The sequence below is a fragment of the Neomonachus schauinslandi genome, chromosome 11, assembly GCF_002201575.2.
Source record: "Neomonachus schauinslandi chromosome 11, ASM220157v2, whole genome shotgun sequence".
Classification (NCBI taxonomy): Eukaryota; Metazoa; Chordata; class Mammalia; order Carnivora; family Phocidae; genus Neomonachus; species Neomonachus schauinslandi.
Genome location: NC_058413.1, coordinates 5,286,262 through 5,308,803, shown reverse-complemented (window position 1 = coordinate 5,308,803; position 22,542 = coordinate 5,286,262). Strand labels below are relative to the sequence as shown.

Here is a 22,542-nt window from a genome sequence, read left to right as displayed (position 1 = left end):
AAGACAATAAAATAAACTGTTCATCATGCAGAGGAGAAATGATTGTCAACCAAGAAGCCTATACCTCACTGAATCATTATTCAAGAATGAAGGCGAAAACACCTACTTTTTTCAGGAAACAAAGGCTGGGAAGAGTTTCCCACCCACATGCTCTCGTTGAAGGGATGGCTTCAGTAAGAAGGAAGTTCAGACCAGAACGAAGGCAGAGTATGTACTAAATTATGGTCAGGAAAGCGATCAGTAAATATATTGGTGGATCTAAAGAAGCATTAATTGTAAAAAAAAAAAAAAGTTAATTTGGAGGATTTTAAAAATAAAGGGACTAAAATAATAGACGAAATAAAACGGAAGATGGGAGGGGATACTTTAGACATGCTGAAATCTTTTTCTCGTCTTTCCTAGAGGAGGATAGATTCACTGATCAGCTTTAGAATTTGTTAACCATTTAAAGGTAATCATTAATGTATAGAAAGAGAGATAGAATGCTTTGTTCAAGAGTCAAATCCATAGAGGGAAAGTGAAGAATTCTTTTTTTTTTTTAATTTTATTTATTTATTTAACAGAGAGAGAGAGCAGAGTGGCAGGCAGAGGGAGAGGGAGAAGCAGGCTTCCTGCTGAGCAGGGAGCCCGACGCGGGGATTGATCCCAGGACCCTGTGATCATGACCTGGGCCAAGGCAGACGCTTAACCGACGGAGCCACCCAGGTGCCCCGAAATTGAAGAATTCTCGATTGAACCAGTAGAAGGCTACAGAAGAGGGAAAAAAGGTAAAGAAAAACAAAGTCCATGAAAACATTAAAACAGAAGGTAGGAAGGGGTGCTCAGTAGCTCAGCCAGTTGAGCATCCAACTCTTGATCTCAGCTCAGGTTTTGATCTCAGGGTCATGAGGAGTTCAAGCCCCGAGTTGGGCTCCACGCTGGGCATGGAGCCTACTTTAAAAAAAGACACACACAAAAAAACAGAAGGTAGGGATAATCCTTAAAAAATAAGAATTCCAATAATTATGAGTAGATTAAGTTTTTGGTTAAAGTGTCTCGGCCCCAGAGGAAAGTTTCAGTATGAGACTGGTTTTCCTGTAACTGACAGAGATCCCAAATAACAATGCTTTAAAAGGATAGAAGTTTATTAAGTGAAATCCAGCTGTATGGTCTTCAGGGACCCAAGCTCCTGTTAGCCGCCCTGCCATTCCTGGGGTATGCCCAAGTTTGTTCATTTTCCAGGTGGCAGGTTTGGAGGCAGGAACAAAGGACAAAGGCGGACAAAGAGTGTGAACACTCATACCCCATTAGGTAGGGCTCCTCACCTGGTACACGTAGCTGCAAAGGATGCTGGGAAATGCGGTCTTTATTTGGGGCGGCCACATGCCCAGCTAAAGACCAGAGGTCCTTCTACTGTAAGGGCAGAGAGCAGACACCAAAGGGCAGATACTAGGCTCTTCCCCACAGCTGAGTGCAGGATCTAAGAGCATAACAAGAATCGAAAGGCCGAAAGTGATGACTTGGAAAACAGATTTACTAGTAGAAAATGAACCAAAGGAAGCTCATATAAATACAGGCTTAGCAGACAGAAATGGGATACGAGGCAAAAAGCATTAGGGATAAAATGAGTCACAATTCACTGAGGAAATCTAATGTTCCTCGTCTGGACACAACTATCGATGTTTTTCTTTTTTCCTTTTTTAAAAAATTATTTATTTATTTGAGAGAGAGTGAGAGAGAGAGCACGAGAGGGGGGAGGGTCCGAGGGAGAAGCAGACTCCCCGCTGAGCAGGGAGCCCGATGTGGGGCTCGATCCCGGGACTCCAGGATCATGATCTGAGCTGAAGGCAGTCGCTCAACCAACTTAGCCACCCAGGCGCCCCTCGATGTATTTTTCAATGAAGAAAGAAGTTACATTTAGAGTTTAGATATTCATTATTCCCTGAGGATAGAGTTAGTGTCAATCCAGTTTGGATTACATAAATTAACCAGCAAAAATCAAGCACATTGGTCATGTTGAAACTTTAAATGTGATTCAGTGTTCTGTCAATGTGTTCACATAGACCAGGGATTGGTCAACTTTTTCTGTAAGAGGCCAGACAGTGTAGATTTTAGGCTTGGAGGACCATATGGTTTCTGTCATGACTGCTCAGCCCTGTATCCCCAAGCAGCCATGGCCAACACAGAAACCAATAGGTGTGGCTGGGCTGGAAATTTAGTAATTAATTGACTAAGCTTGATTCACTGACACTGAACTTTGAATTTTATCAACTTCTATGTGTCATGAAATTGTATTATTCTTTTACTTTCCCCCCCAACCATTACTAAAATGTAAAAACCACTTTTAGCTTGGGGACCATATTGTGTCTGTGGACTATCACTTGCTGACACCTGCTGTAGTCTTATAATACGGAGACTCACAACCTCCGCAATAACTTCCTGTTTAGTTAAGATCGTGGAATGACAGGGCGCCTGGGTGGCTCAGTTGTTTGGGCAACTGCCTTCGGCTCGGGTCATGATCCTGGAGTCCCGGGATCGAGTCCCACATCGGGCTCCCTGCTCGGCGGGGAGTCTGCTTCTCCCTCTGACCCTCCCCCCTCTCATGTGCTCTCTCTCTCTCATTCTCTCTCTCAAATAAATAAAATCTTTAAAAAAAAAAAAGATCGTGGAATGACAAAAAGTTATGAGCATAGTAGCAACTCTGTATTAATTGCCTATTTGCTCACAATGAATGGTTTCCATAATTTTCCTTTTTCCCTGTGTTTGTTCTGATTATATTCATTGAAATGTAATTTTATGTCTGATTAGTCTGGTAATACAGATTGTGGGCTTATATTCTATATGTCTTTTTTTATTTCACTTTCCCAGGTTTTATTTTATCTTGCCAAAGTACTGGTCCATGATGGATTAGAAATGAAAACTGGGGGCGCCTGGGTGGCTCAGTTGGTTAAGCGACTGCCTTCGGCTCAGGTCATGATCCTGGAGTCCCGGGATCGAGTCCCGCATTGGGCTCCCTGCTCAGCAGGGAGTCTGCTTCTCCCTCTGACCCTCCTCCCTCTCATTCTCTCTGTCTCAAATAAATAAATAAAATCTTAAAAAAAAAAAAAAAGAAATGAAAACCGGTCCTTTACCAGAGCTAGTTTGAGAACCACTGATTTAGGAATTCCTGCATCCAACTGGTGCCCTTAAAAGTGCCTTGACTGGGGGCTGAGGGGCTGAGGGTGGGAAGTCTGGGTGGGCCAGGAGAGCAGGTCTGGGGGTTAATTCTTTCAACAAAGTCACAGAAACCTATAGATATTGTTTTGGCTGCTGCAGACACAGTGGGGGCCAGGCCCCATCTCTTCTCAACTGCACTCATAGTGTACTGTAAACATCTAAGTATATGAGCAGGATCTACCTCAGCCCATAGTCCTTCAGCCAGCCCCTTGGGTGGTCAGCTGGGGACACCCGTGCTCTGTATCCTCTCCTCTCCCTCCCACACCCAGGTGTCAGCGAAGTCTTGGGTTATGTTCCTAACTCTGCCCTTGCGTGAATCAGTCTCTCTGGACCTTGGTTTCGTCATCTGTAAAATAGGGCAAAGGTGGTAATTATCAGAAATCACCTGTGTTAAGTGCTTAGCACAGGACCTGCTGCCTTCTAAGAGCTTGATAAATGGTAGCTATTAGGATTATAGATTTCAGGGTTCTCGAAGATTCTATTTCCTGGCTCTCAAGATTCTGAGATGCTTGGGTTTTCCCAAAGTCTGAGATGGTGTGTTTCCAATGTTCTGTGGTTCTAAGAGTCTTCGATCACTGAGCTTCTGTGATATGGGCCCTGTTTCCCATTAGTCTTTGCCCCTACTTCTCCCAATCCCAGGACTTGGGAAGTAGGCCAGTGGTGGAGAGGGCTGGGCTGCAGCCTTGTCATGGCCCACATTCAGAGCTGGCTGTGGCAGCCCAGGGCCCCAGAGCCAGGCTGCAACCAGGATACCAGCCTCCAGGCCCCAGGCCTGCGTCATCTGAGTGCCCTTGGCCAGGGCCTCCAGGTAGAGAATGGGCAGGGCCAACTCTGCTAAGGGCTGAGGGAGATGGGAGGCTGGAAGGACCTCCAAAAGGCTTGCAGGACAGAGTCCGAAGCCCAGCTCTGCCCCAAAAGCGCAGGAGCAAGTCTTAGGAGCATCAGGACTGTCACAGGTACAATGAGAAAATGGGTGGTCCTGAAGCCCCTCAGCTCCATCAGCCCTTTCCTCAGTTTTTGCGGGAGGGGGGCTGTGGCCAGGTTGGTGGGCTGGGCAGGGCTGGTGGGAAAGAAAGATCAGTGGTCTCTTCTGGAATGAAGTACATTCTTTTATTAGCACAAAACACCACCAACCCAGCAGCCCCAGGGCCCGAGAATAAGTTAAGGCACAGAACAGGCCAGGGGCGACTTTTCCAGGCCTGGGTATTGGGCAAACTTCCTGAGCAAACTTCCGAGGGGGTTGGGGGCTCCCGGGTCCCGGAGTTCTTCCCTGGAGATGACGGAACCAGAGCGGGGCGGACCCAAGGAACGCCCCCTGGGGCCGCGTGGAGACGAGGCTGGTTCCCGGCCGCCCGCGCGGCTCACTTCTCGAAGTAGGGCAGGTAAAAGAACTGGAAGCCCCGGTGGCCCTTGACCGCGCAGTAGATGAAGATCACGTGGTAGACTGTGGGGCGGGGCGGGGCCGGTCAGCGCCGAGGCCCCGCCCCGCCCCGCCCCGCCCCGCCCCGAAGCCCTTTCGCACCTCCGGGAACCAACAACAGGAAGCCGGGCACGAAGAAGATGGCGCTGGAGACACCTGCAGGAGGAGGGGCCGAGTCAAGGATGGGGGGCATGGGGCGGGGCTCAGGGGTCCCTGCCTGGGCTAGTCTCACTGTCCGCGGTAGAAGGGACCGTTTCCTGCTAGGAGGGTGGAAGCAAACTTCCGAGGAGGCTGGGGGCTCGCGGGTCCCCGAGTTCTTCCCTTGAGGGGACCCCCGCTGCCAGCGGAGGTAGGAGGGGACGCTCACCTGGCGAGGGGGCCACCTCCAGTCCCACGGCGATCAGGATCAGCACTGCACACAGATGGAGCCGCGAGGGTGAGGGCGGGAGGAGGGGGCAGGCGCTGGGGGCAGGGCGGGGACCTCCACCCACAACCCCCAGCAAGGCTTAGGCCCTAGGAAGAGTCCCCCACCTGAGCTGAAGGTTCCCTAGCCAGAGACCCTTCCTGGGAAGCTCAGCAAGCTCTGTGTTTTCAGAGCAGGGCACCCGGCAGGCCCTGGGAAATATCCGAAACCAGATTTGTCTCTGCTCCTTGATGTGGCCTTTCAGTCAATCAACACATATTTATAGAACACCTGCTGTGTGCCTGGTACTGAGAATCCCACAGGGAAAGGCAAATGAGGTTCCTGCTCTCTAGTGGCACAACCAACAAGAACCTCCAAGCTACAACCCCAGTGATCAGGCTGTGGAAAGGCCAGATCAGGCAGCATGGGAGCCTGGGGCATCAGGGAGGGGCTTCTTGGAGGCAGTGGCGACGAAACTGAGCAGGGGTAGCAGTACCCAGAGCAGGTAACATTTAGTTACCACTTACCAGGTGCTGCCAGGCACCGGGCTGAGCTTGTTACCTGCACTGCTTTATTATCAATGTGACTGAATGAAACAGGTATGATCATCCCCATTTCACAGAAGATGAAACTGAGGCACAGAGAGCTGCATTCAGAAGGAGGAGGTGATCTGACTCGAGGCTTTGCTGTGGGCATCATGTGGGCAGAAAAGGAGAGGAGTGTTCCAGACAGAGGGAGCAGCATGGCAAAGGCCCAGCGTCTGGAGGGAACTTGGGGCTTTCTAGGAGCTTCCAACTTTTGGCAAGAGTGGAGAGGCAAGAGCCCAGGCTTGAGGTGTTTGGCAGGGCCTGGAGACCCGGTGAGGGATGTGGACTTTGGCTGAGACAGTGAGTGTTGGGGAAGTCATGGCTGGATCAACTTTTCAGACCCAGAGTCCTGGGTCCCCAGTTAGAAGATGGGATTGGGGGGAGGCGGGGGAGCCGGGCTCTGCAGCAAGGGGGGCCATATAGCACAGAGGCTTGAGGGGCCACCATGGACTGCTATGGGATTTGTGCCCTGCACAGAGCACCTCAAAAAGGGTACGGATTGGGGCTGATACACTACCTGCCACCTTGGCTTAGGGCTGGGGGCCCTGCCCACTCAGAGGAGGTGTCTTTTTCTAATTCCTCCAAAGGCCTTTTATAGGTCTACGGCGGCCTCCAGGCCTGGTACTGTCCTTGATGTGGGTTTAAATCCCAGCTCAGCTACTTCCCAGCTGAGGTCTGAGCAAGTCCCTTTACTTGCCCGAGGCTCTGTCCTTACTTTTGAACCAGGATGGTAATGATGCTTGGCCTCACAGGTACTGAGAGAATGAAAGGGGGTAAGGCAGATGGCCAGTGTGACCAGTGCCCAGCTTGCAGTGGCTGCTGGACAAGCGATGGCTCCTTTCCCCCACACACCCCTGCACACAGACACCCAGAGCTGAGGCAAGGCTGCTGCTCAGCTTTCTGGCCAGGGGTCTCTGATCATCCCGGAGCAGGGAGAGCAGCTGCCACAGCCGGGCTGTCCTTATGGGTCCCTCTTTATCCCAACCCTGTCCTTTCTGGGGATCCTGAGGCCCCAGCCCCATAGAATGAGTCCAAAAACATCTGGCTGCGAGATCTGCCTGCTCTGGGCTTCAGTTTCCCCATCTGGGCAATGGATGTACACAGCGCGGGGCAGGGAGAGGTCCTCATCTGCGCTCAGACTCCAGAGAAGGGGAAATGACAGGTGCTCTGGGGGTAGGGCTGGCAGGGATATCTCTGAGCACCTGTCCCTACACAGGTTCTGGGTCATGGCCCTGCCTCCCTCTTGCTGTGTGACCTCCGTAAGGCAGGAAAATAAGCCTCCCCTGCACCTGGCTCGAAGTAGACACAGAATAAATGGTGGAGCTGTTACTCTTCTGCTCCCTGATGGATTACATGGGCTTAGGGGAAAAAAAAAAAAGAAGAAGAAGAAGAAGAAAGAAGAAAGAAAAAAAAGTTTGGAGCACCGAACCAAGTTCCATTTTCAATTACGTGTAATTTCCTGGCTGTGTGACCAGGAGACTGGGCCCACTCCTCCCAAGGCCTCAGTTTCTTCACCTGTAAAATGGGCGTGGGGTGATGGCAGCCAGCTGCCTGCTCAGGATGCAGGGAGGCTCAGTGTGCCAAGGGGGATGCTGAGCCGGCACAAAGGGACACCGGACCCCTCCTGGGGATAGGCAGGGGACCCTCAGGGCACTCACCCAGCCCCAGCAGCAGGAGCAGGAAGGAGGCCAGCACTACCCGGCGGTTCTTCTGGATCAAAGGGTGTTGAGTCCAGCTGGGTGGCGGGACAGCAGGATGCGTGTGAGAGGTGACAGGAGCCCAACTCCCTCCTGTTACCCTTCCCCACCCAGAGGACTGAGGGAGAAAGCCCAGGCCGCCTGTTCTGGGGGACAGAGCACAGGGGGCTTAAGCAGGGCAGGGTCTCACCTGCAGCAGGCATGGTAGGAGCGCTGGGTGCTATTGCTGATGGTGCTGAAGGACCACTGGGAGCTGCGGATGGACGTTCGGCTGGAATCCCTGCAGGCCAGGTGGGCCCAGTGAGAGGCAGAGGAAGCAAGGAAGGGGGGGTCATGATGACGTGGTGGGGGATGGTGCAGGGACTAGGGCTGGGTGTTCCTGCGGGATGAGGGCACTGAGAGGGGACAGGGTGACAAGGAATTCAAGGGCTGGGGGGTCTCTGCAGGACTGAGGGTGGAGAAAGGCTGAGGATTCAAGCTAGGGATTCCTGCAGGACAGGTGACCTGTGGGGAGGTAGGGGCCAGACCAGGTTGGGGGGTTTCTTCAGGATAAAGAGCCTGGTAGGGGTGGGTGGGTGTGCCTGGCACTGGGGTAGGGTGATGCTGCAGGACAGGGGAACCCATGAGGGGAGTGGGGATCAGGCTAGGAATCCTTGTAGGACAGGATGTGAAAGAGCTGACTGTTGTGAGGTGAAAGACTGGCCAGGGACCTGGGGGACAGGAGCCAGAAGCATAGGGCTAGAGGTACAGGATGGGTCCCCACCTGGCCCTGACCTGTTGCTGACTCCCCCATCCGGCTCCGGAGAGGCCTGGGCTCCGTCCTCATCGTTCTCCAGGTTCTATTCCAGAACACAGGGCTCAGAGGGGTTATTGGGCCCAGGCCCTTCCTACTCCCCTCTCAGGGAGAGGAGGAGAGCAAGCCCACACAGCTGTTTGCCTGGCCGCCTGACAGCTGCTCACCTGGCCCTCCACCCTCCCGCAAAACGGGTTTGATGATTCACAGAAACCGAAACCCAGGTAGGAGGTGGGTGCTGGGGGCTTCGGGGGTTAGGGGGTGGCAGGAACCACAGGGGCTGGTTGAGGGCTCCTCGCATGGGTCTCAGGGCCAGGAGTTCTCCCAAGTTTGGGAGTCAGGGTGGACCTTTCGGAATGGCATTTCAGGGGCCCAGTATGAAGGTTCTGGATTTGGGGTACCAAGGAACGGCAGAAGCCCATGGTTTCCAGGTTTGGGGCACAGGAATCTGTTACACGTCTCCAAAAAAAAAGAATCCTAGAGTTGGTGGAAGTCCTCTAGGGAGAATGGAGATTTCTAGTTTAGTGGGAGGTCTGGATCAGGTACAGAGAGCTCTCCAGCCAGGGGGATGGGGTGGGGGGTGGGGGTTAGGTCGGTACCCAGGATGGGTGGGGACGCCGGGTGGGATTTCCAATTGGGGCTAGGAGACTTGCTCCCGGGTTCCGGTTCTGGGCTCTCCAGTGGTGGCTAGGGACCAAAATCAGAGCTGAGAGGGTCTGGGCAGGGCCCCGGATCAGTGGCCACGTAGGCTGGGGCCTCTAGACAGATTTTCCCTTGAGTTGGGCTTCTCCAGGGTCCGGCCTGGGGTCCCGCCCGGACTCGGGCTGGGGTTGAGGTGGGCCGGGCCGTTCACCTGGTAGCGCAGCCGGGACTGCTTGTCCTCGTCGGCCACCTCGAACCGGGCCCGGCGCTCGAAGTGCAGCGGCCCGAAGCGGGCGACCCCGCTGAATTCGGGCCCCGGGCCCGCGTCCTCCAGGGATAGCTCGAAGGCGTCATCGATGCTGAACTGGGGCCGGGTGGCGCTCATGGCCCCGGCCCGCTCAGGTGCCCCTCGCCGCCGCCATCTGTGCCCGCCTGCCCCTAGCGCCGCGGTCCCGCCCCCGCACGCAGGCCCCGCCCCGGGCCGTAGTCTTGGGAGCGCGACTGTCCGGCGCCCCGGCCGAGGCCCCGCCCTCACGTAACGGCCCCGCCCCTGCTCGCCCGCAGCAGGCCCGAGCTGCCGAGCGCCGAGCGGACCAGTGGGCGGGGCCTCCTTTGGGGACTACACAGGGGCCGCGGCGCCTCCCAGCGGCAGCCTTCGTGAGCCACAGCGGGATTGCCTAGGCAATTCCCGGGTCTGTGTCAGGGCCTTGGAGGGGTAGCTAGGGCGCCAGCCTCCCAGGCCCGAGATGGGGCCTTCCGCATCCCAGCCCGCGCCTCGAGTGCCAAGGAGACTCCTGGGACCAGACTGTGTCCCCACCCTGACTCACCGCTGATCTGCACGGGATGGGTATTCTCACCACCGCGGATGTGGAAACTGAGGCTCAGAAAGCTTATGTGGCTTCTACTCCTCCAACCCAGTGTCTACTCAGCAGCCAAAGTGATCTTTTAAAATATATCTGATCTTTTTCTCTGTGTTATTTTTTTAAAAGATTTATTTATTTGTTAGAGAGAGCGTGAGGGCGAGAGCAGGGAGAGGGGCAGAGGGAGAGAGAGAGAGAGAGAATCCACAAGCAGATGCCCCTGAGCGAGGAGTCCCAGGTCGCCTGATCCCAGGACCCCGAGATCATGACCTGAGCAGAAACCAAGAATTAGCCACCTAAGGACTGAGCCACCCAGGTGCCCCTCTCTGTGTGTTATTCTTAAGTAAAAAAAAAAAAAAAAATTTAATTAAAAAAATTTTAAGTATGAGGCTAAGTCACTCTGTATAAAACCGTCCCTTGGTTTTCCATTGTGGTTGGAATGATATCTGAGCTCTTTTTGACTAAGGCCCACAAAGCTGTGAATGCTCTGGTCCTTGTCTACTTCTCCAATCTCATCAAGCCTCCTCTGCCCCTCTTTCACCCACTCTGCAACACAGGCCAAACTATTCTCACCTTAGGACCTTTGCACATGCTGTTCTCTATACCTGGAAAGCACTTAACCTTGCTCTTTCACAACTGGGTCTTTATCATCTGTGTCCCTGTTCAAATGTCACCTTTTACGGGTGCCATCCCTGACTATGCAATCTAAAGTCAGTTTCACATTACACAGCACTTACCTGAACTTCACTTATTTTACACGGTTTTATTCTCCACTGTGTCCACAGTGCATAGAACAGTGTTTGGCACTGAGTAGAGGCTTCTTAAATATTTGTGGATGAAATGAATGAACGAATGCTTTGCCAAAATCCCAAATGCTTATGGGTGGTAGAATTGGGGACCCAAGCTCACCTAGCTCCCGGGGTGCTCATCCTGTACCCACCACGCTTCATTGTATGACCTCACAGACAGAGTCGAATCAGTCCTACTTTTCAGTTTATGACACATCACCACTAAGAACCGGGGCTGTCAGTGTGTGCAGTCAGCTTCCCTGCACCCTGCCCAGTTCTCTACTACACGTGGCTTGGCTCCTATGTGGATGTTTGCAATCTGCAAACATGGTGTCGTGTATAAAACTCATTCTGTTGTTTACATTTTTGCATTTTTTACACTCAACACTCATGGTTTCCATATGCGTCTCATTCGTTGCTTCTACCAGTCGCATACAGCGTACCACGTTGAGCATTCAGCAAGCACGTTTATTACCCGCCGCACCCTTCAGCGATGCACACTTAGCTGGGCCTTGATGCCCCTGTCACATCAGTGCCAGGAACACCTTCATGCTACCTCCTTATGGGTGGTGGGAGAATTCTTGAAGTAGGACTGCCAGGCTATAGGTACATGCACCCTTGACTTCACAAAGCACCCAAGATGCTCTCCTGGGTGGCTGGATGAACTGTCACACTCACCATGAGGGTTCCGGTTTTGTCTTAGCACTTGGTATTCCAGCTTTCAAATGATTACTAATCTGATGAATCTAAAGTGGTTCCTAATTTCCATCTGGGTCCTCTGACAACTGGGGAATTTGAATAGCTCTTCATGGACTTGGCAGTCGTGGTGGTTCCCTCTTCTGCGAACTGTCTGTTCATATCCTTTGTCTATTTTTTTCTGTTGGGCTTCTAGCCTTCTTTCTGCTGATCTGCACGTCTCTACGTGGCTAAGTACCCATGCCTTGGAGATGTGCAGATCTCTTCCCTGGCTCTGTCTCCTTACTTTGTCTAAACTTCCCTTAGTTAACAATGCTCGGAGTCCTGCGGTGCAGTGCAGGCTGAGGCCCACGTCGCTCCTGGGCATTCTCGGTGAGTGCAGCTTTGGCTTCTGCTGGGCCCCAACCAGCGGTTGATGGGGGCTCTCAGTACCAGCGCTGCCCAGGAGTGGCTACTGGGATGGGCCTCTACCTCCTCTCCCATGCCCAGCACTCTTCCTCTTTGACCTGCAGGGGGTGCCCCAAGAACTCTCCCTGGGCTCACCTGAGAAACCTGCTGCAGAGGATTCCTGAGGAGTTCAAAGACTTTCTGCTACGGGACCACCCAGCGTGCTTGAAGTCCTGCCTGTTTTGCCAGCTTCTGCTTTCTTTCTCATTGCCACATATGCCTTCTCCAAATGAGGCTTCTCCAAATGAGGCTGCAAGGGGATCCGCACCCCCTTCTACTCAGTTCACACCATGACAACTCGAATTCCGGCTCTCTCCACATTTCTATTTGAGGCCTTCTCTGCAGCCAGTGGTTTCAAAGGACAAGGACCTAAGACTTTCCATGAACATCTAACCCTTCTGTGTGTCTCTGCTTCCTACTTTCTTATTCGTATGTTTCTGCTTTTTGTGTTGCAGAGCTCCTCCTACAAGTATGAGAAGGAAAGAAAAGAAAGAAAAAGAAGAGAGAAAGAGAAATAACCGCTGGCCCAGGGTGGAGATGCCCACAGGGCAGTTTCCTGTTGGACCCAGTGTGAGGAAAACCGCTCAGAATCCATGTCTTCGGGAGCTTTTGAAACACACCAGTGGCAGCACACGGGAGGAAGGCACTGGCAGGAGGCACATCGAACCCTCACCTTCTAAGGACATGTTACTGGAGGATGGACAGGGGGCTGTGGGCGAGGTTATTGGGAAGCGGTGCCCAATACCTCACTGTGTGCCCGAGTTCCATCGCGAGCAGGACCAGACCAGAAACTGCAGACTTCCAAGAAACATGGTCTGTTTGGCATGTTCATGAGTCATTTGACCCACAGTATACATGTGACTGAACCCTTGACTCGTGATTTTCTACAGCATATCACTAATCGGTGAAAGGAAGAGTGGGATTTTTCAGGCCACTTTTAAACTCAAAATTATGCCTCTTTAACATTCGTTAAAAACGATATCACGTTTTCTTTCTTTCTTTTTTTTTAAAGTTTTTTTTTTTTTTTAAGATTTTATTCATTTATTTGACAGAGAGACACAGAGAGAGACGGAACACAAGCAGGGGGAGTGGGAGAGGGAGAAGCAGGCTTCCCGCTGAGCAGGGAGCCCGATGTGGGACTCGATCCCAGAACCCTGGGATCATGACCTGGGCTGAAGGCAGCCGCTTAACCAACTGAGCCACCCAGGCATCCCTAAAGAGTTTATTTTTAAGTAATCTCTATACCCAATGTGAGGGTCGGATTTGCCACCCTGAGATCAAGGGGTCCCATGCTCTATCAACTGAGCCAGCCAGGCGCCCCTGTAAGAGGTTTAAACTTACTTTTCCTCAAGGGTCAGCCCTGGTATGACTTTCAGTCAGAAATGGGTTAAACTGCAATGTGTTTTGTTTCTGTCTTGAACGGGTCAGCCCAGAAGAGATTTTTTTTTTTTTAACACTCCTTATTTATTCTCGTTCCAAACCTTAGTCTTCTGTTTTTCTTTAAATTTTATTTTTATTTATTTTCATTTTCTTAAAGATTTTATTTATTTATTTGAGAGAGAGAAAGAGAGAAAGGGAGAGAACACAAGCAGGGGAAGGGGCAGAGGGAGAGGGAGAAGCAGACTCCCCGCTGAGCAGGGAGCCCGATGCCGGGCTCAATCCCGGGACCCTGGGATCGTGACCTGAGCCGAAGGCAGACTCAACTGACTGAGCTACCCAGGTGCCCAGTCTTCTATGTTTTTACAGGACACCTGACATAAGTCCCTTTACCTTGAGTCCTGGTATCTCCAACCTGATCTGGAAGTGTGCTTCCTGAGAGAGAATTTCACCCTTCCTAATAGTTTCCTCATCTTTCTGGGCTTTTTCTCTGTCGAAGCCAAGGGGCAGCTGGACATGACACATCTGTTGTGTAAATCTAGGATCTCTTCGTGGTATAGTACTTGGTATTCCTTAGCTTCCTCTAAATTCATACTCAAGGCCAACTCAAAAAACAAACAAAAACCTGGGAACACACATGGAAAATGGAAACTGTTCCTGTTTGGTTTCCTCTTTTTGTCTGTTTTGCTCACAAGTCACGTTGGTCTGATTGTTGGCAGTATTGCCTGAGTGGTGTGTCTGGTCCAAATAAAGGTAGCTGCTGAACACTGCCTGGTTTGTTTTGTGGAAGAGGGGCTAGAGGGCCCAGGATTCTCTCACAAGGAATTAGACATACACTTCAAAGGCAAAGAGGTAGATCAAACCATTTGAAAGCAAAAATTTATTGTGTTTCCTTCCAAAGTTTTGTGAATTTACAAGAAAGAAAGAAAGAAAGAAAGAAAGACAGAGAAAGGATCAGAGTTTACAGACTGCTCAGTTCAGGCTAAGAAGGCAGAAGGGGAGAGCTTGTGGCCACTGGGTCCACCAGCAGACACACACTAACATTTGAAACAAACTCCCCCAGATTTGTTTACTGCTTTCAGAGACGCTGCATTTCTTTACACACCATCTCTCACCATATACTTGGGTCATTAGTCAAATCACTGGAATGTGACAGAGGTATTTTGGGTTTGGTTTTGTTTTGTTTGCCCCTGCTATAAAATGAAAATTTCAGTTTGTTTCTGAAAAATAAATTGGTCAATAAATTCATTTTGTTTTGCTTCTACTTTACACACGAAGATTCATTGAAAGAAAAAAAAAAAAAGATCCTCAGTTTTATAGGTTCAAGTCCATCAGGTTTGTGCTCTTTGAGTTTTGTTTGAAGTGTTTCCTCACCCCAAGATCACAAAGATATTCTCCAACATCATATTCTCCAGGCCTGATAGTTTTACGATACAGAAAAGTGTTGCAACAAGGTAGTTCACTGACTCTGGAGCCAAACTGCCCTGGAATTCGTCTTCTTATTAGTGCTGGGATTTTGGAGGGTCAGGGTGAAGGTGAAAAATTTAAGGGGCCATCAAAAGACCAAGCAAGATCAATAATACTTTAATGTACTATTTTTAAAAATAAAATTTAAGGCAAAAATACATGATGAACAAAATATCAAAATTTTATTTTATTTATTATTATTTTTAAAAGATTTCATTTATGTATTTATTGGAGAGGGGAACTTGGATGGTTCAGTTGGTTAAGTGTCTGACTCTTGGTTTTGGCTCAGGTCGTGATCTCAGGGTCCTGGCATGGAGCCCTGTGTTGGCTCCCTGCTCAGCAGGGAGTCTGTTTCTTCGTCTCCCTCTGTTCTTCCCCCTTGCTTGTGCTCTGTCTCTCTCTCTCTCTCAAATAAATAAATAAATCTTTAAAAAATTTAATTTTTAATTGTCAGAAAATACACATAAAATTTACTATCTTAAACTTTTTTTTTTAAAGGTTTTATTTATTTATTTATTTGACAGAGAGAGAGAGACAGCAAGAGAGGGAACACAAGCAGGGGGAGTGGGAGAGGGAGAAGCAGGCTTCCTGGCTGAGCATTGGGCTGACCAGGGAGCCCGATGCGGGGCTCCATCCCAGGACCCTGGGTTCATGACTTGAGCCAAAGGCAGACGCTTAACGACTGAGCCACCCAGGTGCCCCTTACTATCTTAAACATTTTTAAGTGCACAGTTCAGTAGTGTTAAGTATCTTCACATTGTTATACAACCAATCTCTAGGACTTTTTCATATTGTAAAACTGAAATGCTATACTCATTAAACAACAAATCTTCATTTGCCTCTCCCCCACCAACCACCATTCAACTTTGCCTCTATGAATTTGACTACTCTAGGTACCTCATATAAATGGAATTACATAGTACTTGTCTTTTTGTGAGTGACATTCACTTAGCATTATTGATGCATTTTTGTGCACTCTAGTGATTTCAGCTAGCTTAATAGTTCATTTAGTATTTTTCATATCTCTGCGTATCAGTAAAACGGGCCTACACCTTTCTTGTCTTTTGGTATACTTATCTGGTGCGGGAATCAAGATTAAGCTAGCCTCATAAAATATATTGGTCAGCTTTCCTCTTTTTCCATTTTCTGGAACAATTTGTATAAGATACAGGCTTCAAAACTGCTTCAAAATTTGGCAGAGCTTGGCTGTGAAACTTCCGGTGTTGGTATAAAGCGAAAGCAAAAACCAACCAAACAAAGCACATTTCCCTCTCACCTCTGAGGTCCCACCTCTCTCAGGGGACTTCTTGTGGGCAATGAACCAGTGTGAATGTCTGAAGCACTTAGCACCTGGGTCAGAGGGGAGGGACAATAACCCTTCCCACTTAGGAGGGTAGGACGAAGACACGGCACAGGCTCAAGACATTCCCCTTCCTGGGGTAGGAATCCTTTAAATTGGGTGAAGGCTCGCACCTCTATTGTTCACAGCTAGTTTCCAGAGGCCAAGAAAAACCTTGTTTTAGTCCCCAGAGTACCTCACTTCTGTCAGTCATGTATTTCCTAATATTTATTACGCACCTACTACGTGCCTGACACTGTGGAGTCAGGGGACTACTCTCACCCACTCCTGACCCCATCAGGGGCTCTCTCGGTCCCTTCTTGGTCGATTACCGTACTCACAGGAATACTGAAACTCTCCTTCCCCTGCCTCTTACTCCTGGTTTTATTTTTTATTTTTCACTTATTTGGGGTGCTTTTTTTTTTTTTTAAGAGAAAAATCCAGGACGCAAAAGTCACCGTTGCGCTACATACGTAAAAAGAAAATTAAAGGCCAGCAAGGGATACACAGTAACAGTAGCTTCAGGGAGCGGCGTTACGGACGGAGTCCCCCGCACTCTCCGAGCCCTGTAATGCCGTCACAGTACTACAACTTTAAACGGGCTGGGTGGGGGCACACAACCACGCGGGAGGGCCAGTCCAAATCCATTCAAGGACACGATTGCTGGGGACGCCCCGCCCGCTCCCGCCCGGCAGACCCTGGCCCCGCCTCTCCGACAGGCCCCGGGGCCTCCCCGGTCAGACCCGCCCCTGGCGAGACGCGCGCGCTCGGCCGCTGCGCAGAGAACCAATCACAGTCCGTCTCTACGTTTAGTCCCTTTTTGGCGTCTGCCCTCAGCCAAAATGGCGCCATCTCGGAAGTTGCCGAAGCTCTAGAAGTTGCCGAAGCAGGTCCGGAAGCTGCCGAAGGAGTCCGGAAGTTACCGAAAGAGAGCACCGGGGAAGAAGGATGGCGGATATCATCGCAAGACTCCGGGAGGACGGGATCCAAAAGCGTGTGATACAGGAGGGCCGAGGAGAGCTCCCTGACTTTCAGGATGGAACCAAGGTTCGTGCGTAGCCCCCTCCCCCGAACTCTTCTGCGGCGCGGTGCGCATGCGAGGCGGGAGGAGGCCTTAGGCGAGAGGTTGCGCATGCCCAGATAGCAGCGGTCGGTGACCCTACTGCTCACATGCCGAGCTCGACGCTGGTTGGTCTGGTTTTAAGTAGGGGGTGAATTTGGATATGTCTGCCTCGCCCCGTGGCTTGGCCGTGTGGCCGCATTGGTCGGGGAGCCAGTCAGTCATCCTAAGAAGGTTGCAGGGGTTTGGCTTCAGTGCTTGAGCAGACCGGGCGCTGGAGGAGACCCGGAGCAGGAGACCTGGGACCTGGGAGGTGCCCCGGGACTGAGGAGGAGGCCCTGGGCCTCCGGGTTGCAAGGTTCCAGTTCTTTTATAGATGGGAGGGCCTTCTGAAAACACTTAGACCAGCTCCCATTGTTTAGATGGGAAAAATGAGGCCCCGGAGCACACAAACCTATTGAATATGTCCGGAGGTCAGGTCTGCCAGACTGGAACTCTTCGGCAGAGTTTTTTAGGACTGCTAGGTGATGTTGCTCAGGACAGATAAGGGCTAGGAAATTAAAGAGCCTACTACCTTCCTCCTTTGTATATCCATGCCTCTCCAGGCCCCTCCCCCTATGTCTCCAGGCTTCCCTGCTTCTGCTCATGCAGTTCCCTCCTCCTTGAGGGCCTGTCCCGGTTGCCACTTGTCTGTCGAGTCAGGAGCTTCTCAGGGGCAGCCCCTGGGCCCAGCAGAGCAGTCACACAGAACATGCATATTGAATGAATGACCAAAGATCCTGGCCTAGACTGGGACACCGAAAGTGAGAGTGGCTGTGAATGAACACATTGTCCTCCAGCTGCACTAGGCCCAGGTTGGGCAGGTAAAGATCCTAGGCTGGCCCAGTGTGAGTGCCCTGAGAGCGAGGGAAGCTGCATCGTCCTGGTGATCAGTTATATTGAGGGCTCCTTCCAGAGTGGAGAGAGGAGGTGTGGGTGTGGTTGCATACCCCGATGGGCTGGGGGGGTTGATGGCCTTGAAGAAGGCCCTGGCAAGGGAGATCCTGGATGGAACAGACACCAGAAGGAGAGACATTGTAAAGATAGTGAAGATATGTGAACAGTGGCACCAAAAAACAGGACAGGCAATACCCAGTAACAATCCCCAGCGTAGACTGAGTGCTCACAGTGAGCCCTGTGCTAAATACCCCACAGGTTTATTTCCTTTCATTCCCACAACGTGGGATGGATACTATGAGTGCTTCCAGTGTACTGACTTGGAAACGGAGTTCAGGGGTGCGGCCTGGTGTGGTGGGCAAGAACGTGGGCTTCTCTACCTATATCCTGCCAAGGGTTCAGTCTTCAGATCTCTTCTCTCTGCACTCACCCGCAGATGATCTCCCCAGGCTCATCCCTAAAAAGCCCTCCATGCCTGGACTACTCCCACAGGTGTATTTCTGGCTACGCCTCTTCCTTAAACCTGATATCCAGCTCCCAACTCACCGTCACCACTTGGATGGCTGGTTGGCAACTCAAACTTAACCTGCTGCACCCAGTCTTTCCCCATCTCAGTGAAGGGCACCTTCGGCCTTCTGGTTGCTCAGGCCAAAACCCTCCCAGTCTCCATGGCCCCTCCTGTTCGCTCACATCTTGAGAATGCACCCAGGATCTGACCACTTCTCATGGTTTCTTCCATTACCACTCTGGTCCAGGCCTCTGTTGTCTGCCCTGACCTACTGCACTCACCGCCTAACTCACCTTCCTGCATCTGCCCCCCGCCCCGCACACCCCCCCCCTCCGCATTCTATTCTCTCATCTTGACAGCTGTGGAACCCAAGTCAGATCCTGTCCCTCCTCCGTGTGGAGCCGCCCAGAGTAAAAACACGACATCCTCACCACACCCTCCAGGCCCTGCAGGATCTGTCCCCTTGACTCCGGTGACCCCACAGTGCACCCCTCCCCTCATTCACTCTGCTTCTGCCACACTGGCCTTGATGCTTCTTGAACACACCACACGATCGACCTGCTGTTCTTTTGGCCTAGAAGGTTCACACAAGTGTCCTACCCCAGCATCTGGTCTGGCGTGCTTTCTCTCTGCCTCTCTTCGGATCTCTGCTGAAATGTTGCCTTCTCAGACGGTGCCTGCCTCCCGTGTATAAATCTGCCCAGTCTTCCTCTGCTGCATTTTGTTTTCTGATCTGTAGCCCTTAGCTCCACTGTCCACAGTACACTGTTTTGTTTCAGACTCATCTCCTTTCTCTAGAAGTTCCATGTGAACTCTGTGGGTGCAGGGACTTTTGTCTTTGTTTACTGCTGTGTCTAGCACAGAGCTCAGGCACATAATATATGCTCAGTAAATATTTATTGAAAGAGGGGAGCCTGGGTGGCTCAGATGGTTAAGCCTCTGCCTTCGGCTCAGGTCATGATCCCAGGGTCCTGGGATCGAGTCCCACATCCGGCTCCCTGCTCGGCGGAGAGCCTGCTTCTCCCTCTCCCTCTGCAACTCCCCCTGCTCATGCTCTCTCTCTCTGTATCTCTCTGTCTCAAATGAACAAATTAAAAAAAAAATCTTTAAAAAAAAATAAAAATATTTACTGAAAGAACATTTGGTGCCAGAGTGCTTGGGATCCCATCCCAGCCTGTCCACCCCCAAACCGTGTGACTTAGTTTCTTCCCCTGGGTGGTGGGGTAGAGGTCAGGTAGTGACCCTTGGGCGAGTCCTGTACCCCGTGCTATATGCAGGCTGGGAGCTGGGCTTGTCCTTGGGGGCCTGGTGAGGGCTTGTGCCCTTGCCTTATCCCACATGTGGCCTGCAGGCCACGTTCCACTATCGGACTCTGCACAGCAACAAGGAGGGCGCCGTGCTGGACGACAGCCGGGTGCGTGGCAAGCCCATGGAGCTCATCATTGGCAAGAAGTTCAAGCTGCCTGTGTGGGAGACCATCGTGTGCACCATGCGTGAGGGGGAGATCGCCCAGTTCTGCTGTGATGTCAAGGTACCTGGCATCCCGCACCTGCCTGTGGTGTCTGTCCTGCCGTTCCCTATTCCCCATCCCAGGGCCTGTGCCCTAGCTAGGCCACCGCCAACTCCCTCCAGGGCGCCACAACAATAGGACACTGGGGTCCTGGCCTCTTCTGCCTTCTCCTCTTCATTAGCCAGACTGCCCCCATATAGGTAGTAGGGGCAGTGAGCAGAGCTGGTTGTACTGGGGTGGGGGTTAGTCTGGGTCCCACCATCTCAGCAGCTGTTCCTAGTGAAAGGTCAAAGGCTAGGTCCTCTATGCCTGGAGGTCTCAGCCAAGGGCTTTGAGTTTCTATCTTGGGCCCAGACCTGAGACAGGCCCTGAATGGGGTGGGGCTGGGGCAGGAGAGAAGGAAGAGACGCTGAGAACAGAATGTGGAGGGAGGGACCCCAGTACAGTGAGAAGTCCAGCTTGTGGGCTACACCTCCAGGAGGAGGAAGAGGCAAGAGTCTCACTGAGCTTGTAAGCGCAGGGGAGATGGGTTGACAGTGAGAGTGTGTGTTTGTGTTGGGCGTGGGAGGGGTGCTTGGTTTGGTGGCCAGGGAGTGTGGCAGGAGCTGGGGACTTCGCCAGAACAGAAGGCTGGGACGCCAGAGGACTCCTGAGGGAGAAGCCCTCCCGCGTTTTAACGGACTGGGGCCTGAGCCAGTTGCTGCCCCCTCCGGGCTTCAGTGTCCTTTCTCAGATGGTGATGGGGCCAGGGGCTGGGCCTCTTGGGCCTGGTGACCAGGCAGCCCATGCTGACAGAGCCCCTGGTGCCCACCCGCCTTTCTGCAGCATGTGGTCCTGTATCCGCTGGTGGCCAAGAGTTTGCGCAACATCGCAGCGGGCAAGGACCCTCTGGAGGGCCAGCGGCACTGCTGTGGTGTCGCCCAGATGCACGAGCACAGTTCCCTGGGCCATGCCGACCTGGACGCCCTGCAGCAGAACCCCCAGCCTCTCATCTTCGACATTGAGATGCTTAAGGTGAGGGGCCACCAAGCCCCAGGGGCCTCACGGCAGGAACTGGCCCTGCCTTCCTGCCCGGGGCTGTGGGCTCGGTGGATGGACTGTTGGGGGTTCGGGACAGGGCGGGTACAAGAACGCCTGGTGGGACCCCGGCAGTCCCCCTGGGTCGCCCCCCTGCCTGGGAAGGGGGGAGCCCACTGCCTCCAGAAGTCTCCGTGAGGGTGGGGCTTTTCACCGTCTTGTTCACGGCTCTGTTCCTGGAAGCTGGGCAGGTAGGTGGTGCGACTTCAACGGTTGTCGAGTGGTCAGTGAGTGAACAAGTGGTTCTGCTCCTGGCGTCCGAGGCCCAGAGGCCAGGCAGGCCTGCCGCGGAGAAGCCGTGGTCCCCCCCACCCCTGGGCCTCACCCCCTGATGCGGCCCGCGCTCTGGCAGGTGGAGAACCCCGGCACGTACCAGCAGGACCCCTGGGCCATGACAGACGAGGAGAAGGCCAAGGCAGTGCCGGTCATCCACCAGGAGGGCAACAAGCTGTACCGTGAGGGCCACGTGAAGGAGGCCGCCGCCAAGTACTACGACGCCATCGCCTGCCTCAAGAACCTGCAGATGAAGGTGCGGCCCCAGGGGCTGTGGGTGGGGGCGGTGAGGTGGGGAGCCAAGGGACCCGGCTCTCAGCACCTTCTGCCCTCGCCCTGCGCCCGTGCCCCCAGGAGCAGCCCGGGTCCCCTGACTGGATCCAGCTGGATCAGCAGATCACCCCGCTGCTGCTCAATTACTGCCAGTGCAAGCTGGTGGCACAGGAGTACTATGAGGTGCTGGACCACTGCTCTTCCATCCTCAACAAGTATGACGGTGAGCACGGGCCCCAGCGCACGTCCCCCACCCAGGCAGGGCCGTGGGCTCTGCGCTGCCAGTGACGGGGTTCGGCAGGGTGTGGTTGGCATCCTCGGGTTGGGAGGGCTCTGACCCAGGAGGGGACCACGGTGCCAGAAAGTCAGGCCGGGCGGCTGGCTTGTCCTGCCCCCCACCCCGACCCTCATGCCTTTGCACGCCTGCTGCCCGCTGGTGCCCCTGCAGACAATGTCAAGGCCTACTTCAAGCGGGGCAAGGCGCACGCGGCCGTGTGGAACGCCCAGGAGGCCCAGGCTGACTTTGCCAAGGTGCTGGAGCTGGACCCCGCCCTGGCGCCCATCGTGAGCCGTGAGCTGCGGGCCCTGGAGGCACGGATCCGGCAGAAGGACGAAGAGGACAAGGCTCGCTTCCGGGGCATCTTCTCCCACTGATAGGGCCCTGCCCACCCTGCCCGCCCTGCCTCGCCCACTGCTGCCGCCGCCAGGACCCCTGCCCCTGCTACGTCCCGCCTCTCTGTATATAAAGGCTGTATTTATCTCTCCCTGGGCCTGCCGAGCTGATCCATTGGGGGAGCCAGGGTTATCACCTCGAATTTCTGGTACTCGGGAGGTTTTGGGAGGCAAAGGTTTGGGGTTCTAATCCCAGCTTCCCATTTACCAGCTCCAAGACCTCTCTGGGCCTCAGTGTGCCCAACAGAGGTGAGGAGGAGGATCTCTGTCACAAAGGAAGTGGTTTTTTGCTGGCCAGGGCCGAGGTGCCTGGGGGCCTTCAGTCTTCAGGGGGAGACAAAGGCACAGCCAGGAGGGCCTGAGTGAGATGGGCCCCCCAGTGTAGCTCTCCCCTCCAGCCTCTGGTCCCGTGGTCTTATGGCCCTAGGCCCCTGCGAACTGAAGGGCTGACCCAGGTGGGGAGGGTGCGGTGGGGTGGGATGACTATTCAGGAGGCAGCCTCGGGTAGAAGGGAGGAAAGAG

General features: G+C 52.9%; 2 protein-coding genes across 5 annotated transcripts; one reads left to right on the top strand and one right to left on the bottom strand.

Annotated features, from left to right (window-relative positions):
* Positions 1-4,286: 4,286 nt before the first annotated feature.
* Positions 4,287-9,225, bottom strand: TMEM134 (transmembrane protein 134). 3 transcript variants are annotated; one of them, XM_044919333.1, is made up of 7 exons: positions 8,949-9,225; positions 8,077-8,141; positions 7,493-7,555; positions 7,264-7,340; positions 4,983-5,027; positions 4,718-4,771; positions 4,287-4,639 (listed from the first exon to the last, which is right to left on the bottom strand). In XM_044919333.1, the coding sequence occupies exons 1-7, from the start codon at positions 9,120-9,122 to the stop codon at positions 4,557-4,559; spliced, it is 561 nt and encodes a 186-aa protein (XP_044775268.1). In that variant the 5' UTR covers positions 9,123-9,225; the 3' UTR covers positions 4,287-4,556. The 3 variants fall into 3 exon arrangements, with proteins under 3 accessions (XP_044775268.1, XP_021540798.1, XP_021540799.1); XM_021685123.1 differs by having other exon boundaries at positions 7,493-7,582; positions 8,949-9,218; XM_021685124.2 differs by lacking the exon at positions 4,983-5,027 and having other exon boundaries at positions 7,493-7,582; positions 8,949-9,220.
* A 7,316-nt stretch (positions 9,226-16,541) lies between these two features.
* Positions 16,542-22,109, top strand: LOC110576044 (aryl hydrocarbon receptor interacting protein). 2 transcript variants are annotated; one of them, XM_021685125.1, is made up of 6 exons: positions 16,542-16,758; positions 19,567-19,746; positions 20,551-20,739; positions 21,155-21,331; positions 21,430-21,571; positions 21,797-22,109. In XM_021685125.1, the coding sequence occupies exons 1-6, from the start codon at positions 16,660-16,662 to the stop codon at positions 22,000-22,002; spliced, it is 993 nt and encodes a 330-aa protein (XP_021540800.1). In that variant the 5' UTR covers positions 16,542-16,659; the 3' UTR covers positions 22,003-22,109. The 2 variants fall into 2 exon arrangements, with proteins under 2 accessions (XP_021540800.1, XP_021540801.1); XM_021685126.1 differs by having other exon boundaries at positions 16,550-16,758; positions 21,430-21,563; positions 21,797-22,106.
* Positions 22,110-22,542: the final 433 nt, after the last annotated feature.

What these genes read in the sequence shown, in the direction of transcription:
- LOC110576044 (XM_021685125.1), top strand. Translation starts at nt 16,660, where the DNA reads ATGGCGGATATCATCGCAAGACTCCGGGAGGACGGGATCCAAAAGCGT. An exon ending in AGTTCTGCTGTGATGTCAAG is followed by an intron (nt 19,747 to 20,550) that starts GTACCTGGCATC and finishes GCCTTTCTGCAG; the next exon opens with CATGTGGTCCTGTATCCGCT. An exon ending in CATCCTCAACAAGTATGACG is followed by an intron (nt 21,572 to 21,796) that starts GTGAGCACGGGC and finishes GTGCCCCTGCAG; the next exon opens with ACAATGTCAAGGCCTACTTC.
- TMEM134 (XM_021685123.1), bottom strand. Translation starts at nt 9,122, where the DNA reads ATGAGCGCCACCCGGCCCCAGTTCAGCATCGATGACGCCTTCGAGCTA. An exon ending in AGTCCCGGCTGCGCTACCAG is followed by an intron (nt 8,142 to 8,948) that starts GTGAACGGCCCG and finishes GTTCTGGAATAG; the next exon opens with AACCTGGAGAACGATGAGGA. An exon ending in CCTGTTGTTGGTTCCCGGAG is followed by an intron (nt 4,640 to 4,717) that starts GTGCGAAAGGGC and finishes CCCGCCCCACAG; the next exon opens with TCTACCACGTGATCTTCATC.